This window comes from Mobula birostris, chromosome 3 (assembly GCF_030028105.1).
Source record: "Mobula birostris isolate sMobBir1 chromosome 3, sMobBir1.hap1, whole genome shotgun sequence".
Lineage (NCBI taxonomy): Eukaryota > Metazoa > Chordata > Chondrichthyes > Myliobatiformes > Myliobatidae > Mobula > Mobula birostris.
Window position 1 is genome coordinate 63,335,055 of NC_092372.1, and position 19,890 is coordinate 63,354,944.

The 19,890-nt window shown below is 40.8% G+C and overlaps 1 protein-coding gene across 5 annotated transcripts in view; it reads right to left on the minus strand.

Moving 5' to 3' along the window:
- Window positions 1-19,890, minus strand: part of LOC140195086 (phospholipid-transporting ATPase VD-like) — a 198,564-nt gene that overhangs the window by 78,420 nt on the left and 100,254 nt on the right. For all 5 annotated transcript variants that reach the window (XR_011885354.1, XM_072252765.1, XM_072252763.1 and 2 more), the window contains exons 2-3: window positions 14,507-14,841; window positions 7,094-7,288 (exon numbers count right to left, since the gene is read on the minus strand). Coding sequence is in view for 4 of the 5 variants with exons in the window: in XM_072252763.1 (XP_072108864.1) it covers window positions 7,094-7,288; window positions 14,507-14,841 (530 nt within the window). In the remaining variant the exon portion in view is untranslated. The remainder of the gene's footprint in view (window positions 1-7,093; window positions 7,289-14,506; window positions 14,842-19,890) is intronic.

The window sequence follows — 19,890 nt, forward strand, 5'->3', positions numbered from 1 at the left end:
CAAAAGCTCACTTTACAGCTGTACCTATTTGTGATGCCACTTTCAAGGAATTATGGATCCCTCGGTTCTAATGCATTCCTCAGTGCCCTGCTGTTCACTGTGTAAGTCCTACCCTGATTGCAATTTGCAGCACTTCACACATAGAAACATAGAAAACATAGAAAACCTACAGCACAATACAGGCCCTTCGGCCCACAAAGTTGTGCCGAACATCCCCCTACCTTAGATATTACTAGGGTTACCCATCGCCCTCTATTTTTCTAAGCTCTGTGTACCTATCCAAAAGTCTCTTAAAAGACCCTATCGCAGACATCCCACCCTGCAAAATCTCATTTCAGGGTGGTAGTGCCACCACCGCCCCCGCAACGCCATATCCCCTTCCCGGTCGACCTCCAAGGGTGTATGTATACAGGACATTTGATTATGAAAAAACACAACAATTTATTTGATCACATATTGAAACTACTTACATACACATATATACAGTGGCATGCAAAAGTTTGGGCACCCCTGGTCAAAATTTCTGTTACTGTGAATAGCTAAGCGAGTAAAAGATGAACTTACAGAAAAAATAGAAAAAGTTCTATTTTAACTTCGTCAGTCCACATGACTTGTTTCCAAAATGCATCAGGCTTGTTTAGATGTTCCTTTGAACCTTTTGAATAGAACTTTCTGGCCGCAATGAGCAAAGATATGCTTGGAGAAAAAAGGGTGCAGAATTTCATGAAAAGAACCTCTCTCCAACTGCTAAGCACAGGGGTGGATCGATCATGCTTTGGACTTGTGTTACAGCCAGTGGCACGGGGAACGTTTACTGGTAGAGGGAAGAATTAATTCAATTAAATACCAGCAAATTCTGTTAGCAAACGTCACACCATCTGTAAAAAAGCTGAAGATGAAAAGAGGATGGCTTCTGCAACAGGATAATGAACCTAAATACACCTCAAAATCCACAATGGACTACCTCAAGAGGCGCAGGCTGAAGGATTTGCCATGGCCCTCACAGTCCCCCGACCTAAACATCATCGAGAATCTGTGGATATACCTCAAAATAGCAGTGCATGCAAGACGGCCCAAGAATCGCACAGAACTAGAAGCCTTTTACAAGGAGGAATGGATAAAAATCCCCCAAACAAGAATTGAAAGACTCTTAGCTGGCTACAAAAAGCATTTACAAGCTGTGGTACTTGCCAAAGGGGATGTTACTAAGTACTGCCATGCAGGGTGCCCAAACTTTTGCTTTGGGCCCTTTTCCTTTTTTGTTATTTTGAAACCGTAAAAGATGGAAATAAAAAAGTAATCTTGCTTAAAATATTAAAGAAACGTGTCATCTTTAACTTTATGCCTTTTGGAAATCAGTTCATCTTTTACTCGCTTAGATCTTCACAGTAACAGAAACTTTGACCAGTGGTGCCCAAACTTTTGCATGCCACTGTATATATATTCCTTGTTGAGTATTTTGTTGGCAGTCTCAATGCTAATCGCTAAATGCTAATGCAAATAGCTTTTCTATTTCTTTTGCAAACTTTCCTTGTACTGTGATGTGGCTTGCTTGGCAGATTCGAGCATTTTGCCGGAAGTTTCAACCTCATAGCAGTCTGTATCAATGCATTTGTTAATTTTGCAAGACATCAGATTCACAAGTGTTTTGTGAGACAGCTGACTTCTGAATTCTGTCTTAATGTGACGCACCATGCCCTTTCTACATCACAATTAGAATTTGGCAGCTTCATCAACTGGCAGAGCTCTTTGAATCTCAACTGCCCTGTGCTCACAGATTTTACTTTGGATAGCTACCCCCAGAACTCATCAACTGGCAAACTTTTGTAGTTTGGCACCAGTCCTTCAAGGTTAGTTGAGACATATCCAGGACTTCCAAGTGGAGCTGTTCTCTTGCATCTCTGCCTTGATCACATTTGGAAATCTCTCTGCCAAAGTCAAAATCTGCTCTGGATTCACCTCATCTTGGCTCCCTGCATTGGCCACTGACAGATTTTTCAAGATTTAGTCTTGAAAATTTTATATTTTCTTTTTTTGGAACACTCTGCCATGACGCTGCAGGACACTAAACTGAACTGATGGACAATGAATGATAGAGATAGAGATAGAGATAGAGATAGAGATAGAGATAGAGATAGAGATAGAGATAGAGATAGAGATAGAGATAGAGATAGAGATAGAGATAGAGATAGAGATAGAGATAGAGATAGAGATAGAGATAGAGATAGAGATAGAGATAGAGATAGAGATAGAGATAGAGATAGAGATAGAGATAGAGATAGAGATAGAGATAGAGATAGAGATAGAGATAGAGATAGAGATAGAGATAGAGATAGAGATAGAGATAGAGATATCGACTGTAAAGCCTGCCCACAGAGAAAACTGATAGGTCTACTTAGCACAAAGAGACCAATCATGTCTCCAGATCTCTAGGTCTCTCTTTCCCTCTCTCCCTCTCCTCTCGCTCGCTCTCAAAAAAAAATTTCCGGGATATTGTATATAATTTGCAGGTGTCAAGGAGCCACTATCAATATGCGGGAGACTCCCAGAACTTCCAGGAGAGGTGGGATGTCTATCGTATCAGCCTCCACCACCAGTGCCGGCAGCCCATTCCACGCACTCACCACTCTCTCTGTAAAAAAACTTACCCCTGACATCTCCTCTGTACCTACTCCCAAGCACCTTAAACCTGTGCCCTCTTGTGGCAGCCATTCCAGCCCTGGGGAAAAAGCCTCTGACTACCCAGGTCACCTCTCATCCTCCATTGCTCCAAGAAGAAAAGGCCAAGTTTACTCAACCTGTTTTCATAAGGCACACATCTGCATTAAATTCCATTTACCATTTTTCAGCCCATTTTTCCAGCTGTTTCACATCCCACAGCAAGCTTTGAAAGACTTCACAATCCACGAATTGCTGATCCAGTTTACCACATTGTCATCCAGATCGTTAATATAGATGACAAACAACAACGGACCCAGCACCAATCCCTGTGACACATCACTGGTCGTAGGCTGCCAGTCAGGGAGGCAACCATTTACTACTGTTCTCTGGCTTCTCCTGCAAAGGCAATGTCTAATCCAATTTACTACCTTATCTTAAATGCAAAGTGACTGAACCTTCTTGACCAAGGCCTTGCTAAAGTTCATGTAGATAACATCCACTGCCTTTCCTTAATCAAATTTCTTGGTAATCTTCTCGAAAAACTCTGTAAGATTGTTAGACATAGCCTACATTGCACAAAGACACGATGATTACCCCTAATCAGTCCCTGTCTGTCCAAGTACTTATACATCCAGTCTCTTGGAATATCTTCCTGTTACTTACAGGAAGATGTCAGGCCTATAATTTCACTGCTTATTCTTTGAGCTTTTCTTAAACAGATTAAGAACATTAGCTATCCTCTAATACTCTGGCACCTCACCTATGGCTAAGGACATTTTAAAGAGCTCTGCTAGGGACCCTGCAACCTTCGCACTAATCTCTCAAGATGTGGAGGCTATGGCGAGATTTACCAGGACACTGCCTACACTAAAGAACAGGTACGCTAAGGGCAGGTTGGACAAAGCAGAGTTGTTTCTCTAAAGTGGTAATAGCTGAGGGAAGACCTGATAGAAATGTATAAAATTATGGGAGCCGAAGATAAGGCAGTCAGTACTTTTACTCCAGGTTTGAAGTGTCCAAATCAGTTGGCAAGCATTTAAGGTGGGGGGGGGGGGAGGTAGTTCAAAGATGACATGAGGGGCAAGTTTTCTTTTAAACACAGAGAATGGTGCCTGGTTTACACTACCATCTGTGGTGAATGAGGAGCTAAGACAGATGCATTTAAGAGGCTCTCTGATAGGCACTTGTATATGCAGAGAATAGAAGAATATGCGTTATGTGTAGATACATGGATTTGTTCGAGCCCCAGCCGAGGCAACATGTTGTGTCCTTGAGCAAGGCATTTAATCACACATTGCTCTGCAACGACACTAGTGCCAAGCTGTATGGGTCCTAATGCCCTTCCCTTGGACAACATTGGTGTCGTGGAGAGGGGAGACTCACAGCATGGGCAACTGCTTGTCTTCCATACAACCTTGCCGAGGCCTGCGCCCTGGAGAGTGAAGACTTTCCAGGCGCTGATCCATGGTCTCGCAAGACTAACAGATGCCTTTATTTTACATGGGCTTAGTGTTATTAGGCTTCATTAGCTTATTTGGTTTAGTCAAAAGGTCAGCATAGGTCAAAATGCCAGTTCCTGTGCTGTTCTATTTTATGTTCTAAAGCTGGTTTTTCAGATGCAAAAAGCTCTTGGGGACAGACCACCTCTATTGCACCCAGAGTCATGCAGAGACTCTGCTGTTCCTTTGGCATGCTGCTACAGTCCTAGTTGCCAACGTCAAAGAAGACTGGCCTTCCACGTTTGGATTAGGTAAGTGCAAGGGGGACAAGGAATGGCAATTCCTGTCATGTGGAAGAATCTCAATATCTCAAAAATAGTTTAAAATATTCTGAAATAGCAAAAAAAAGACAAGTTATAAAATTACTTCCTAAAATTTGTTTTGGCTAACAAAAATTTATTAAATGCATAATAACTGGGAATGCAATCAAGTAGCTAACAATGTTCCCTCTAATCTGTTATGAGCAGTGTGCGCAAAACTCATGCGCTATGCAATTTTTTGCCCAGTGACAACAACATGTGCATACTCAATAATTTCTTCAATAAATTAGCCAGTTCTAAAATCTGCAGATAAATCATCGCAAATTCCAAATTGTCAACACTGTCTGCATCAGAAACCGGAAAAAAATAATGTGATTGTGTATGATCCTGAAATATACTTAGCATGCCAACATTGTAGAGGGTGACAACCTTTTGTGCGCAGTTTAAATTCCTTTGTTCGCTAGTAGCAAACGATGTTTGTGCGCACACACCTTAGAGGAGACATTGATAACTAATTGCAATATTCTCATTTTCTCTGAAGGACGATGGAATATAGAGAAGACTATAACACAGATTATTTCTAGCAACCGTGAAGTTTCTGCAAGATTCATTGAACACAATTGTGCATATACATCTTATTTGTAAGAACGTGTCTATTAATACCCCCAAATAAACCTCATCTCCAGGCAACACACATCAAAGTTGCTGGCGAACGCAGCAGGCCAGGCAGCATCTCTAGGAAGAGGTGCAGTCGATGTTTCAGGCCGAGACCCTTCGTCAGGACTAACTGAAGGAAGAGTTAGTAAGAGATTTGAAAGTGGGAGGGGGAGGGGGAGATCCAAAATGATAGGAGAAGACAGGAGGGGGAGGGATGGAGCCAAGAGCTGGACAGGTGATTGGCAAAGGGGATACAAGAGGATCATGGGACAGGAGGTCTGGGGAGAAAGACAAGGGGGGGGAACCCAGAGGATGGGCAAGGGGTATAGTCAGAGGGACAGAGGGAGAAAAAGGAGAGTGAGAGAAAGAATGTGTGTATAAAAATAAATAATGGATGGGGTACGAGGGGGAGGTGGGGCATTAGCGGAAGTTAGAGAAGTCGATGTTCATGCCATCAGGTTGGAGGCTACCCAGACGGAATATAAGGTGTTGTTCCTCCAACCTGAGTGTGGCTTCATCTTCACAGTAGGGGAGGCCGTGAATAGACATGTCAGAATGGGAATGGGATGTGGAATTAAAATGCGTGGCCACTGGGAGATCCTGCTTTCTCTGGCGGACAGAGCGTAGGTGTTCAGCAAAACGGTCTCCCACTCTGCGTCGGGTCTCGCCAATATATAGAAGCCCACATCGGGAGCACCGGACGCAGTATATCACCCCAGCCGACTCACAGGTGAAGTGTCGCCTCACCTGGAAGGACTGTCTGGGGCCCTGAATGGTGGTAAGGGAGGAAGTGTAAGGGCATGTGTAGCACTTGTTCCGCTTACAAGGATAACTGCCAGGAGGGAGATCAGTGGGGAGGGATGGGTGGGACGAATGGACAAGAGAGTCGCGTAGGGAGCGATCCCTGCAGAAGGCAGAGAGAGGGGGGGAGGGAAAGATGTGCTTAGTGGTGGGATCCCGTTGGAGGTGGCAGAAGTTACGGAGAATAATATGTTGGACCCGGAGGCTGGTGGGGTAGTAGGTGAGGACCAGGGGAACCCTATTCCTAGTGGGGTGGTGGGAGGATGGAGTGAGAGCAGATGTGCGTGAAATGGGGGAGATGCGTTTGAGAGCAGAGTTGATGGTGGACGAGGGGAAGCCCCTTTCTTTAAAAAAGGAGGACATCTCCCTCGTCCTGGAAGATAGTGGAGGAAAGGAAGCCCCTTTCTTTAAAAAAGGAGGACATCTCCCTCGCCCTGGTTTTAAAATTAAACCTCATCTCCAGTCTGGTTCAGATTCAGACATTATTAGGAATAGAAATGGAGCTGGTAGTTGAGAAATAGTCCTTGTGATGGGAACCAGGAAAATGTCTATAGTTTTCCAACATTCACATAGAGAAAATTTTATTCATCCGCTGCTGTAGGCTGCTGACCAAAAGACTGGGGAACTGGGAAATACTTAGCTGTTTTAGACTAATGCAAAATATGTTTGTATTGTTAGATTAAACAGCAACAGGCATGCAGCTGGTAGTCCACATTAAGTGTGGTGTAGAATATGGGTGATAGTGGAGGTGGGAGAGTAGTGAGGGGTGGAATGCAGACCTCATTAAGCAATTTTTTTTAAATATTGAAAATTATAAATAAATTATTTTCTCAACAAATAAGACATGGCATAGAAGTTGATTCATTTTTGTTCTGCTTTAAAGGTTTTAAATGCAACAACGATTGAAAACAAGATTATATTAATTGTTTATATCGTTATCAAATTGAATCATTGCTTTTGAAATCTAGTGCTAGTAGATTAGACATTTGAATCTTGACATTCATGGAAATAATAAAATAGCACATTAACTTCACAAACCAATCGTGCTTATGCAGTTTTATTATAATGCTTTCACTATCTATTCCTAAGGCACTTTATAAGTAATGTGCACAGCTATAAAGTCTCATTGAAACATTCTTCAAGCTAATAACACCACCTTTCAAAAGCTTCAAGGCCCATAATACTTCTCCCAAACTGATAAAAAGATAGACTTACTTGTCATACACTTTAGTTGTTCGGTTGTTTATTTGTTTATCAAATTTGTAGCGCTGGTAGTCTTCAATCCCATCTTTAACTGCTATAATTGCAAGAACCACCACCAACGGCAACATCGTTATCTCCTTTTGAAATGCTTCCACTGATGGCATCCAATTCAGAATCACCAGAAACAGGAAGTAAAGATTTGCAGCTCTGAAAGAATGTAAAGATTATAAAAATTTAGAGAAAGGAAATGGGATCAGTAAACCTGCCTAGAGAACGAAAAAAATGGGAATGTAATACTCTTGTTGAATACAAAGTACAAGAATGTACTAAACAGTTACAGGCTGGTCAATCAGTTTTGGTTGCAAGGAATAATTAGAAATAATTAGAAATAATTATCACTGGAGAAAAAAATGGACATTCTGAGAAATTTGGGCCAGCCTACAAAAAAATGACTAACCTACCTGAATTGTTTGACAAATAGCAGAGAAGGCATATTAAAGAAATTAAGTAGGTGCTGTTCAAAAGCTGTTTTGCAAGTTTTATGTAAAAGAGAAGCTGGCAAAACTGACATGGCAAATGGTGGCTTGCCCATACAGATAGAAGATAGATTCTGCTGTTCTCCGAAGTTCACTACTGGAACCATGGGTTTGTTTTCATACATACTAATGACCTGGATATGGATTTTTGATATTTAGAGAAATAGGGAGAATATTTTTGATATTCAGAGAAATATAGAAACCATTAAAATTAATTCCACTAAAAAGAAAATGTATTAAAACATAAAAAATTTACTTTAATGATTTTAAATCTTCAATGTTACTACTTGAGAAGCTGAGGTATCCTTGGCAGAAGAAGTCTGAGGGGAGATTGTATTGGGGTGCATAAGATCAGAGAGGTTAAATAGAGGAAAATAGTTCCCCTCAGCTTGTGTTTCAAAAGACTAGCCATATAGATTTACAATCCGGAATTTGCTTTCTGTCAGAGTGGTTGAAACAGATGACTTAATTTTCAAAAGGGAATCCAATAGGGATTTAAGAATAATTCATAAACTACAGAGAAATCATGACTGAATGCGACTGATTACGCTGCTCAAAAAAGAAGCATCACAGCTTGAATGGTTACCTGCACTATAAAAATGTAGTGATTTTATCAAAAATGATGATTAATGGTTAGTTTCAAGCATACATACATTTTACATCTTAATCAAAATATTAATCTTTGGGCTTGCTTTTGTCCAATTTTCTAAAGATTTTCACATTCACTGCCAGCCTCTCCACATTCTTTAAGAGATCCTTAAAGATGAATGCTCTAAAGCCTGCTCTCAATGAAAATGCTGCCGCTAATGACCATGAGGTGATCCTTGCACATAGAAGTACACATAATTTAAACATCAATAGCTTCCATCTTGTGAATATGTGCATATTAGCTGGAAAAAAGTTTCAATGCAGTTGTGGTACCCCATAATACAAAAGTGCCAATGAACTCAAATAAATAACAATCAGTTTTGGAGTACAAAAGGGCAATCAAGAGAACTTTATTCACCGTTAAGATTCTGGAAAGAGAATATAGCTACTGAGAAAAGAACATATTGAATGTCCACAAAGAAAATTTTAAAGAATTAATATGGCTGATGAGAAAAATGTCAAAAGATACTGCAAAAGCAAGCATATTCAGGACATGTGAAGTAAATTGAGAAGACCATAATACTGTAAGACATGGAAGCAGAATTAGGCTACTCAGTCCATTGAGTTTGCTCCGCCATTCCATCATGCTGATTTATTACCCTTCTCAACCCCCATTCTCATGCTTCCTCTTTGTAACCTTTGACACCCCGACTAATCAAAAACATATCAACCTCTGCTTTATATATACTCAATGAATGAATCTGAGGCAATAGATTTCACAGATTTCATGACACACGCCAGTGATAATAAACCTGATTTTGACCCTCTGGATAAAGAAATTCTTCATCATTCCTGTTCTAAATGGATGTTGCTCTATCCTGAGGCTCTATTCCAGGACCCACCCACTATAGGAAACATTCTCTCCACATCCACTCTATCTAGGCCTTTCACAGGTTTCAATGAGATCCTCCCACAAGTACCATCAAATGCTCCTCATATGGTAATCTTGCCATTCCCGGAACCATTCTTGTGAACCTCCTCTGGACTATCTCCAATGCCAGCAGATCTTTTCTGCAATAAGGGGCCCAAAAGTGCTCACAATACTCCAAGTGCGGTCTGACCATTGCCTTGTAAAGCCTCAGGATCATATCCTTGCACTCATAATCTAGTCCTCTCAAAATGAATGCAAACACTGCATTTGCCTTCCTTACCACTGACTCAACCTGCAAGTGAACATTTCAGGAATCCTGCACAAAGACTCCCAAGTCCCTTTGTACCTCTGATTTTTTAATCTTTTCCCTGTTTAGAATGCTAGAAATACTCAAGCAGATCAGGCAGAGAAACAGAGTTAACATTTGATTTCCAGTTATTTTGTTTTATTTGTGATGAAAATACCATACAGATAGTTCAATCTGTCATGAATGGACAGAAGAGATGACATAAAAATTTAGTGACATAATGAATTGTCAGGGAGAAAATGATGAGATCCCTAGTGGCAACGTCAGACAATGAAGTTAAAAGGTAATGACAAACCAGACAGATTGTAGAGACACAGTAAAAGTGAGACTAGACACAAATTACAGATATCCGGCTGCAATTGGGGAGGAACAAGGGCATCAGTGGAATGAATGCAGGTGTCTGCTGAGTTCTCGATTAGTTTTTCCTTAGTGTTTCCTATTCAAATTTTATTTCTAAATGATGCTACAGTGATGAAAGTGTTTTCTAATTCACATGTATGTCATGACCTATTGATGTTGCCTGAAGACACCAGGAAAAAGCAAATCATTGAGGGAACCACAGAATGCAGATGCTAGAACTTAGAACAATAAATAACCTATTGGAGGAACTCAGTGAGTGAAGCAGCATCTGTGAGAAGGAAGGAATTGTTGATGTTTGGGTTGAAACACTGCAGTTAATTTATAGAATGAAAAACAAGGCTTACTTTTCTGTTCTGCTGCCAGACTTGTTGTGCTTAAGAAGACAAAGCTGTCCCAGTAATATCAAACAGGGAGTTTGCCCTTGAATGATATTACTAAAATCATTAATATGTAATTGACTTAACCTAGAGTCAAGGAAACTTGGAGTTTAAACTAGAGTTGCAGGGAGATGAGAAACAGAGTGCCAGAGCAGTAAATGGAGAGGTTGTGGAGGCAGATGTTGGTAAGAACAGAAAGTCAGGAATCAAAAGGTTGAGCATGGTGCGACTAGTGTCCTGAGCTGTGTATACTTCAATGTAAGAAGTATCATAGGAAAGCTGGATGAACTCAGGGCTTGGATCAAACCCTAGAATTATGACATTGTAGCCATTAGTGAGACTTGGTTGCAGGAGGGGCAGGACTGGCAGCTCAATGTTCCCGGGTTCCGTTGTTTTAGATGCGACAGAGTGGGAGGGATTAAAGGAGGCGGGGTGGCATTGCTAGTCAGGGGAAGTGTTACAGCAGTGCTCCGTCAGGACAGACTGGCAAACTTGACTAGTGATGTCTTATGAGTGGAACTGAGAAATAAGAAAGGTATGACCACATTAATTGCGCTATATTAGAGCCCATCTAACAGTCCTAAGGATTTAGCGGAACAAATTTGTAAAGAGATCACAGACTTTTGCAAAAAACATAAAGTTGTCATAGCAGATAATTTAAACTTTCCATATATTGACTCGGAATCCCATGCAGCCGACCTTCACTAATCCGACTACCTGTATCCGGTTCCTTCGATAATCCGGCACTGATTATGCTTAATGTGATCCTTCTGTAATTCGGCATTTTCACTAATCTGGCACTCCTCAGGTGTCGGATTAGTGAAGGTCGACCAGTACTATAAAAGGACGAGATGGGATAGAGTTTGTCAAATGTGTTCAAGAAAGTTTCTTTCTTCAGTACGTGGATGTCACAACAAGAGAGCATGCAAAACTGAATCTGCTATTAGAGAATGAGACAGGCCAGGTGACAGAAGCTCGTGCAGAGGAACACTTTGCATTCAGTGGCCACAATGCCATCAATTTCAAAGTAAGTATGCAAAGAGATAGGTCTGGTCCAGAGGTTGAGATTCCAAATTGGAGAAAGGCCAACTTTGATGGTATCAGAAATGATCTGGCAAGTGCCGACTGGGACAAGCTGTTTTCCGGCAAAGATGTACTTGGAAAGTGGGAGGCCTTCGAAAACAAAATTTTGAGAATATAAAACTTGTATGTGCCTGTCGGAATAAAAGATAAAAGTAACAAGTGTACGAAACCATGGTTTTCAAGTGATATTGAGGACCTGCTTAAGGGAAAAAATGAGGTGCACAACAGGTTTAGAGAAGTAGGAACAAATTAAGTGCTTATATAGTAAAAGAAATGCAAAAGAACACTTAAGACAGACATCGGAAAGGCTAAAGAAGGCATGAAGTTGCTCAAGCAGGCAAGGTGAAGGAGAATCCTAAGGGAGTCTATAGGTATGGTATGAGCAAAAGGATTGCTAGGGACAAAAATGACCCTTTGGAAGACCAGAATGGTAATCCATGTGTGGAGCCAAAACAGATAGGGGAGATACAGACGGATTGGGTGACGGATACAGAGTCTATAGAAGTGAGTCGAAGTGGCATCAACATCATGGACTCTGAACCGTTTACAGAGGAGAATGTGTTTGTTACCCTGAGGAAAATCAGGGTGAATAAATCCCGAGGGTTTGACAAGGTGTTCCCTTGGACCCTAGGGGAGGCAAGTGCAGAAATTGCTAGGGGCCTAGCCGAGGTATCTAAAAACATTCTTACTGACGGGACAGGTACCGGAGGATTGAAGGATAGCCAATGTTGTTCCACTGTTTAAAAAAGGCTTTAAACAGAATCAAGGAAATAATAGTCCCATGAGTCCGACATCAGTTGCGGGAAAGTTTTTGGAAGGTATTATAAGAAACTGGATATGTACGTATTTGAATAGACATGTACTGATTAAGGATAGTTAGCATGGCTTCGTGTGTGGTAGATCAAGTCTAACCACTCTTATAGAGTTTTTCGAGGAAGTTATCAGGAAAGTTGATGAAGGCAAGGCAGTGGATGTTGTCTACATGGACTTTAGCAAGGCATTTGAAAAGGCCCCACATGGGAGTCACTTGGCAGTCAGGATGAGGTAGTACATTGGATTACGCATTGGCTTTATAGGAGAAGGCAGAGAGTGGTAGTAGAGGTTTGCCTCTCTGACTGGAGGCCTGTGACTAGTGGTGTGCCGCAGGGATCAGTGCCGGGTGCATTGTTGTTTGTCATCTGTATCAATGATCTGGTTGATAATGTGGTTAACTTGATCAGTAAATTTGCAGATGACACCAAGACTGAGGGTGTATTGGACAGTAAGAAAGCCTATAATGGCTTACAGAGGGATCTGCATCAGCTGGAAAATGGCAGATAGAATTAAATGTAATCAAGTGCGACGTTTTGCTCTTCCGGAGGACAGCCAGGGTAGGTCTTACACAGTGAACGGTAGGGCACTGAGGAGTGTTGTCGAACAAAAGGTTCTGGGAATACAGGTATATAATTCATTGAAAGTGGCATTACAGGTAGATAAGATTGTAAAGAAAGCTTCTGGCACATCGGCCTTCATAAAACAATGTATTGAGTACAGAAACAAGAGAAAATCTGCAGATGCTGAAAATCCAAGCTACACAAACAAAACACTGGAGGAACTCAGCAGGCCAGTCCTGACAAAGGGTCTCGGCCTGAAATGTTGACCGTTTTTTTTTCCATAGATGCTGCCTGGCCTGCTGAGTTCCTCCAGCATTTTGTTTGTATTGAGTACAGAAGATGGGATGTTATATTTAAGTTGTTTAAGATGTTGGTGAGGCCTAATTTGGAGTATTGTGTGCAGTTTTGGTCACCTACCTACAGAAAAGATGTAAACACAGTTGAAAGAGTGCAGAGAAAATTTACAAAGAGATTGCTGGGTCTGGAGGAACTGAGTTATAAGGGAAGATTGAATAAATTAGGACTGCATTCTTTAGAACATAGAAAATTGAGAGGAGATTTGATAGAGGTATACAAAATTAAGAGAGGCATAGATAGGGTAAATGCAAGCAGGCATTTTCCTTTGAGGTTGGGTGGGACTACAACTAGAGGTTATAGGTGAAGGATGAAAGGTGAGAAGTTTAAGAGGGACATGAGGGTAAACTTCTTCACTCAGAGGGTCATAAGCGTGGAATGAGCTGCCAGCACAAGTGGTCCATGCGAGCTCAATTTCAACGTTTAAGAGAATTTTGGATAGGTACATGGATGGTAGGGATATGGAGGGCTAGGGTGCTGGTGCAGATCAATGACAGTAGGCAGTATAAATACTTTCAGTATGGGTAGCTGGGCCGAAAGGCTTATTTCTCTATGTTTCTAAATCATGATAACAATATCCCTGGTCAGCAAATATTGATGTCTGGAATTTTAAAATGAAACAGCAATTAATTATTTGAGATGATTTTGTTCCTTGTATGCATCAATAATTCTGAAATACCTATTAAGAGAATATGTCTGGTTTTGCAAATTATATCAAATTAGGAGATACAGTTAATATGAAAATCAAAGTGAAATGTATACTGACATTGATGTGCTAATCATCTAAAGTGTGTAGAAGCAGGTCAGAGCCAAAATAGGTGAAAGAGGCTAGAAAAAAAAATCAAAAGCAGTTATACTTTGAATTGTTGTCAGTCTATTGCCATGGAAAAGCAGAGGGATTCAGAAGCACAAGTGACCCATAATTCAAGAGAAAGGACTTGCATTTCAGAGAGGTGATCGGCCTTAACATAAAAATGAGGAAACATAGATTAGTCCAAAATCTGCTTTTGATAAAATCTGCACCATCCTGATACTCAGAAAGGTAAAGAAAATCATCACAAGTTTGCAGGGCCTTCTTATTGCCCTTAGGCATTATTAATCCTTGAATGCCAACAGAAAAGCAATCCAGCTCAGTCTGTAAACACACAATATGCGAGTGGCAGGGTCGGGGACTGTTATTGTTGCTGATATTTTTTCTGCAAATGACTGGGGGGGGGGCGCGGGGTGACTTCTGGGGTCTGCGAGTTTTGTTTCTTTTTCATGCCGGGGTGGTGGGGGTGGGAGGGAGAGTCGATGTCCTTTCTTTCATCAACACCCATGGTCGTTCTGTATTTAATAGCTAGCAGAGACATACATGCATTCCTTTGACAATAAAATGAAGCTTTGAACCTTTGCACATACAGTCATGCTGACAAATCTCTTACATGCTACTTCTGATGTAATACACTTACTTTTAGAGTTAACACTAGAAAATGTCAAATACAGTAGACCAAGTTAATTGAATTTTAAACATTACCTGCGAAACTGTTCAAATAAATTCATTGGAATAAAGTTCAGCAAAGTATACTTTGTTGTTTGAATCCTATTGGTCATGTAATTTTTGATGACCTTTTCATATTCTTCAGTGAATATACCAAGGCAAGGAATTACTATTCGATGCTTGTGACCCGTTTTCTGCGATCGAGATGTTTTAAACCATCCAGAGAATGACGATGAAGTGTACGTATTATTCCTCCTATCTGTAGAGAGCAGCCTCTGCCATCTGTAACGTGCCCACTGGATAGGGTTTGCCATCCTTATGAATCGTGACAGGCTGGTAAATCTAGACAGCCTGCACCAACCAGTACTCAACTGGGGAAAAAACAAAATCACAAAGAAAAGAAAATCAAATCAAATAGTTCTTGCTGAGTTAAATATTGAAACTCTGATTGAATCATACATAAACTATAAATACATTTCTCAATTCTGCCATTAAATTCTAACCAAAATAACAACTTAAGCTCACTTGATTCTGAAAACACCAAATGACTGAGACTGAGAGAAAAACAGAAACGTCCAGCAGAAGTTCCAGACTTAAGAGGAAGTGTAAATTGCAGATCAATTGCATAAAACAATGAGGAAGGACTATTATACAAAAAATTTAAAACAAGTTCCACAAACACAGATTCTCCACAAAACTCCCACACAGTAGAAAATGAAATATTTTATTTACTGATAATTTCAAACATTTTTTGTATTAAACAGATTTTTAAAAGCTATACACACAAAATGCTGGAGGAACTCTCAGCAGATCAGGGAGCATCTATGGAAGGTACCAGAATAAAAAGGTGGGGGAGGGGAAAGAGGCTAGCTGGAATGTAATAGGTAAAGCCAGGTGGGTGGCAAAGGTCAAGGGCTGGAAAAGAAGGAATTTAGTGGGAGAGGAGAGTGAAGCCAAGAGGCACAAGATGGCAGCAAAGACAAGCTCCCTGAAAGGATATGTGGCTGTGATAGTGGGTCTGGGTGAGTACATGGTTGAAGTGTCGGAGGGCAGCAGAGATCGCAGAGGGGGAGCAGTGAGACAGGGTTTCACTGAACACAAAGAAAAGATGTAAACTTCTTCAGGGTAGGCATCCCTTGAAAAGACAAACATCCAATGAACAAGGAAAAGAATATTTTTTTCTAAGAACATAAAAACATCACCTCTATCTGTACTGATGCAATCGCTTTGTATCACTGTTTTAGAAGGAATTAATGGTGCTAAGCTGGACCGTCAGAACAAAAGTGCCATCACTGCCCTTGTTCATAAATAAATATTCCCAATATACTGTAAATTTAGCCTGTTAACCAAAAAATATTTGTGTTACGGGTATCCTTGGCTTTACAAAAGGCCAGGAATACCTGGCAACACAAGGAAATCATGGGTTAAGTGAAAATTCATAAATTGAAAAGGACATTTCCCATTAATTTAACTAAAAACTCTACTGGTCTCCAGAGCTCAAGCATCTTGATTATAGACCATCAACTCTTATAAATACATCAACAATTGTTTTCTAAAAAATGAAATATCACTGTATTTAGATACAAATCCTAAACTAATTTAATGCAAAGTGCTCTGCTTGGTGCTACGCAGAGCACTTATTTATTCGATCCATAGGTAAGTACCATCCCCAAACTTGAAGCAGATATCTACCTGGCTGTGTTCTGCTGTGACAGGAACTTAACCCCCTGCCCTCTACTGGCACTCTTGCAGCAATGTATTGCCCACAGTTTGGTGTGGAGAGGTGTGTGCGTGTGTGTGAACTTCTCTGTCAGGCAGGTCAAAGCAAGCTGTGCAGCCGCTCATCCCTGCAATGAGGTACTCAGGTCTGTACCACCGTGGGCATTGCGAGAATAGGTGGTTGTTGTGGACTACCAGTGGCTACTCCACATTGACAGACAGTCTAGATCAGTGTGCAGTCCTGAGCAGCCCACCCAGTACACAAGGGGTGCTGCAGATGCTGGAAATCTACGTGCTGGAGGAGCTCAGCCAATCAGGTGGCATCGATGGATGGGAAAAACAGTCGACATTTCAGGCAGTGACCCTTCATCCAGTCCTGACGAAGGGTCTCGGCCTAAAAGGTTGACTGGTTAGTCTCATCCATAGATGCTGCCTGACCTGCTGAGCTACTCCAGCAGATTCTGTGTACAACTTCAATTGCTTGCCAAGATTGACTTTCAGTTGCCAGTCAGACAGTGTGGCAAGCTGGCTTGCTGGTGATCTGGGCTGAGACTATGGTTGGACTCCAGCTTTGGCAAAGGCTAGGGGTCTTCTGGGTTGGTGGAGGTGCTCGACGTTGTTAATGGCCAAGGGGATATTTTCAACCACAGCCTTCAGCACCTGGTTGTGCGTACCGGCAGTAGCGGCCTTCTTCCAAGGCCTTTGTGCAGCTGCAGAGAATGTATTCAGGGTCCCTCTGCCAGAGCAGAGAGGATATGATGGTGCCTCACCTTTGTTCCAAGTAAAAAGTGGTTTGCTGGACTAAGCAGGACATTATACACAGCCCTTGTGTTCTCTGACTGGTCAATTAAGAAAAGTTTAAATTTGTGTGGCCCTGTACAATGTGTCCCAGAGAGATCAAGGCAATGTTTGAAATTAACAATGTTAACCTAATGAATACAGAAGAGTAGAACACAGGAGTAGGCACGTCGGCCCATGACTGCAGAACATGATGTTAAATTAAACTAACCCCTTCTGCCTGCTCATGATCTGTAGCCCTCCAGTCCCTGCATGTGTTTGTCCAAAAGCCTCTTAACTGCCACTATAATTTCTTCTTTCACCACTACCCTGGCAGTGCATTCCAGGCATCTGAAATTCTCTGTGTTAAAAAAACAATCATCCTCTACTTTAAACTTTTATCTCTCTCACCTTAAACTTACGCCTTTAATATTTGGCATTTCTGCCCTTGGGAAAACTCTGACTGTCTGCCCTATCTTTACTCTTCATAATTTTATAAACTTCTTCCAGGTCTCCCCTTAACCTCCGAATATCAGAGAAAATAACCCAAGTTTGTCCAGCCTCCCCTAAAAGCAATTGCACTCTAATCCACACAGCACCCTGGTAAATCTCTTATGTATCCTCTCCAAAGCCTCCATATCCTTCCTCAAAAAGGGCAACCAGATCTGTACATAATACTCTGGGTTTGCTCCAACAACAGTTTTATACAGTGTGGCTCCTGAGTCTTGTACTCAATGCCCTAAACGATAAAAGCAAGAATTCCCAACACCTTCTTTACCATCCTATCTATTTGCCACATTCAGAGCGCTATGAGTAGGATCTTGTGTACATCAATGCTCTCAAGGGTCTTGCCATTTACTGCGTGCAACACCTCACAATTCCATGAATTCATCTGTCATTTCTCTGCCCACATCATAATGGGTAGTGTTCTTGCTGAATCAGCTGTATGGAGGCTGTTCAATACTTACTGTACTGTTAAAAGTGGAATGTAAGTTCTTACAATGCAAGTATAGAAGACAGCAGAAATAGTTTGAAGACTGGTGCTTGTTCATTATTATTAATATTTCTATTAACTATGAACTCTCTGACCTTCAACACTCATGCAAGTTTTTTGGAAGCAATAATGAATGTGACAACTCAACTGCATTATAACGAAAAAATTGTTATGTCCAATGTTCATAAACTGGAGAATACCTGTTTGGAATAAATTAAACTATTTATTAAGTGCTTGGTGCCCCCTGCTGATATTGTGGGAATTTGCAATTCATTTATCTACATTGAAAAAGGCAATACAAAATACTCATGGGTTCATATCAAAAGGAAATATACAGAATTTTATAATAGAAGTAGGCCACACAGTTAATACCAGTACTTATGGTTAATGTAGGTTTTCTCTCACCCAAATGCCTCAACCCATCAACATAAAATTCCATGAAAATTAAAATTAGATGCTGTAAAACTGAAATAAAAACAGAATATGATAAAATCATTCAGGCAGTATCTCTGGAAAGAGATCTAGGAATAATCTTTTTCAGAACTAAGGAAATTTACTTCTCAAAAACAGGGATGCTGATGAAGATTGTGCAAGACCAAATAGGCTGGCATAGCAAGTAGAGTAGCAGTTAAAGTTTAGAATTAGATTATGCTTTAGTGTGTGATATGTTGCTAGAAAAAGGAGCCCCGCTCCCCGCCTCATCTCCTCTGCTACTGAAAACTGATTTATTTTCTTTTCCCCAGTTCTGACAAAGGGTCTAAGTGCTGAAATATTAACTGCTCAAATGTTACTTGACCCAAGTGCTTCCACTAGTTTGTTTTTATTTAACATATTGTTCTATTTCTGTCACCACTGCTCAAAGTTTCCCCTCAAATGCATTGCTGGTCTTCACCTCACTGTGGCAATGGAGCAGCAAGTTGCATATTCTCCACACTCTCTGGCTAAAGAGGATTCCCCAAAATTTCCTGTTGGATTTTGTACATGTCTTGCATCCATTATGAATTTCATTTTCACATATTTCTACAGATGTCCCGCGGATAGCATTGTGACTGCATCACAACCTGGTGTGGAGGCTCCAAGCACAGAACGGCAGGAGGCTGCAGAGGGTTATAGACTCAGCCATCTCCAGCATGGGCACAATCCTCCCAACAATTGAGGACATTTTCAAGAAGGGGTACATCAAAAACATGGTATCTATCAGGTACACTCACCATCACGGGCACTAATTACAACCATCGGGAGGAGGTACAAAAGCTTGAAGATCCACACTCAACAATTCAGAAACAAGTTCTTCTCCTCCAACATAAGATTTCTGAATGGTCCATGAAGACTACCTCATTATTCCTTTCTTTTTGAACTATTTACTTTTGTAATTTATACAAAAGTTTGTCTTTGCACTGTACTGTTGCACAAAACAACGAACTTTACGTCATATAAATCTGATTTCGATTTTAACTCTAACATTGAAGTAGAAATCTAAATGGAAATATCTTTACCATGTTTACCAGTTGCTTAAGTAAGAAGTTCCTTAATCGGTTCAGAAGCTTCACATTACGATTCTTATTCTACACTGCACATTGCATTTCTTTGAACACTGGTAAGCTAGAATGGGTGTATTCCCTCCTTCGCTTATTGAGGGAGGGGAATAGAGTCAGGTGCAAGCTGCTGGTTGCTATCTGCTAACTTTGGTTTAAAGCTCATGCCTGTGCTATAATGTGAGCCCGACAGTGATTTCCCCTTTAATAAAATCACCTACAAACACTATGTTCTCACGATGAATAATGACCAGTTAAAGGATAGGAGCAGAAAGGAAAGGCTCATTTACTATCAGAGAATGCATACAGAAAATATGGAGAATGTATACTTTAAACAGCAATACTAATGTAAACAAATGCAGTAATATGCAAAATTTTAATGCAAACAAAAGCAA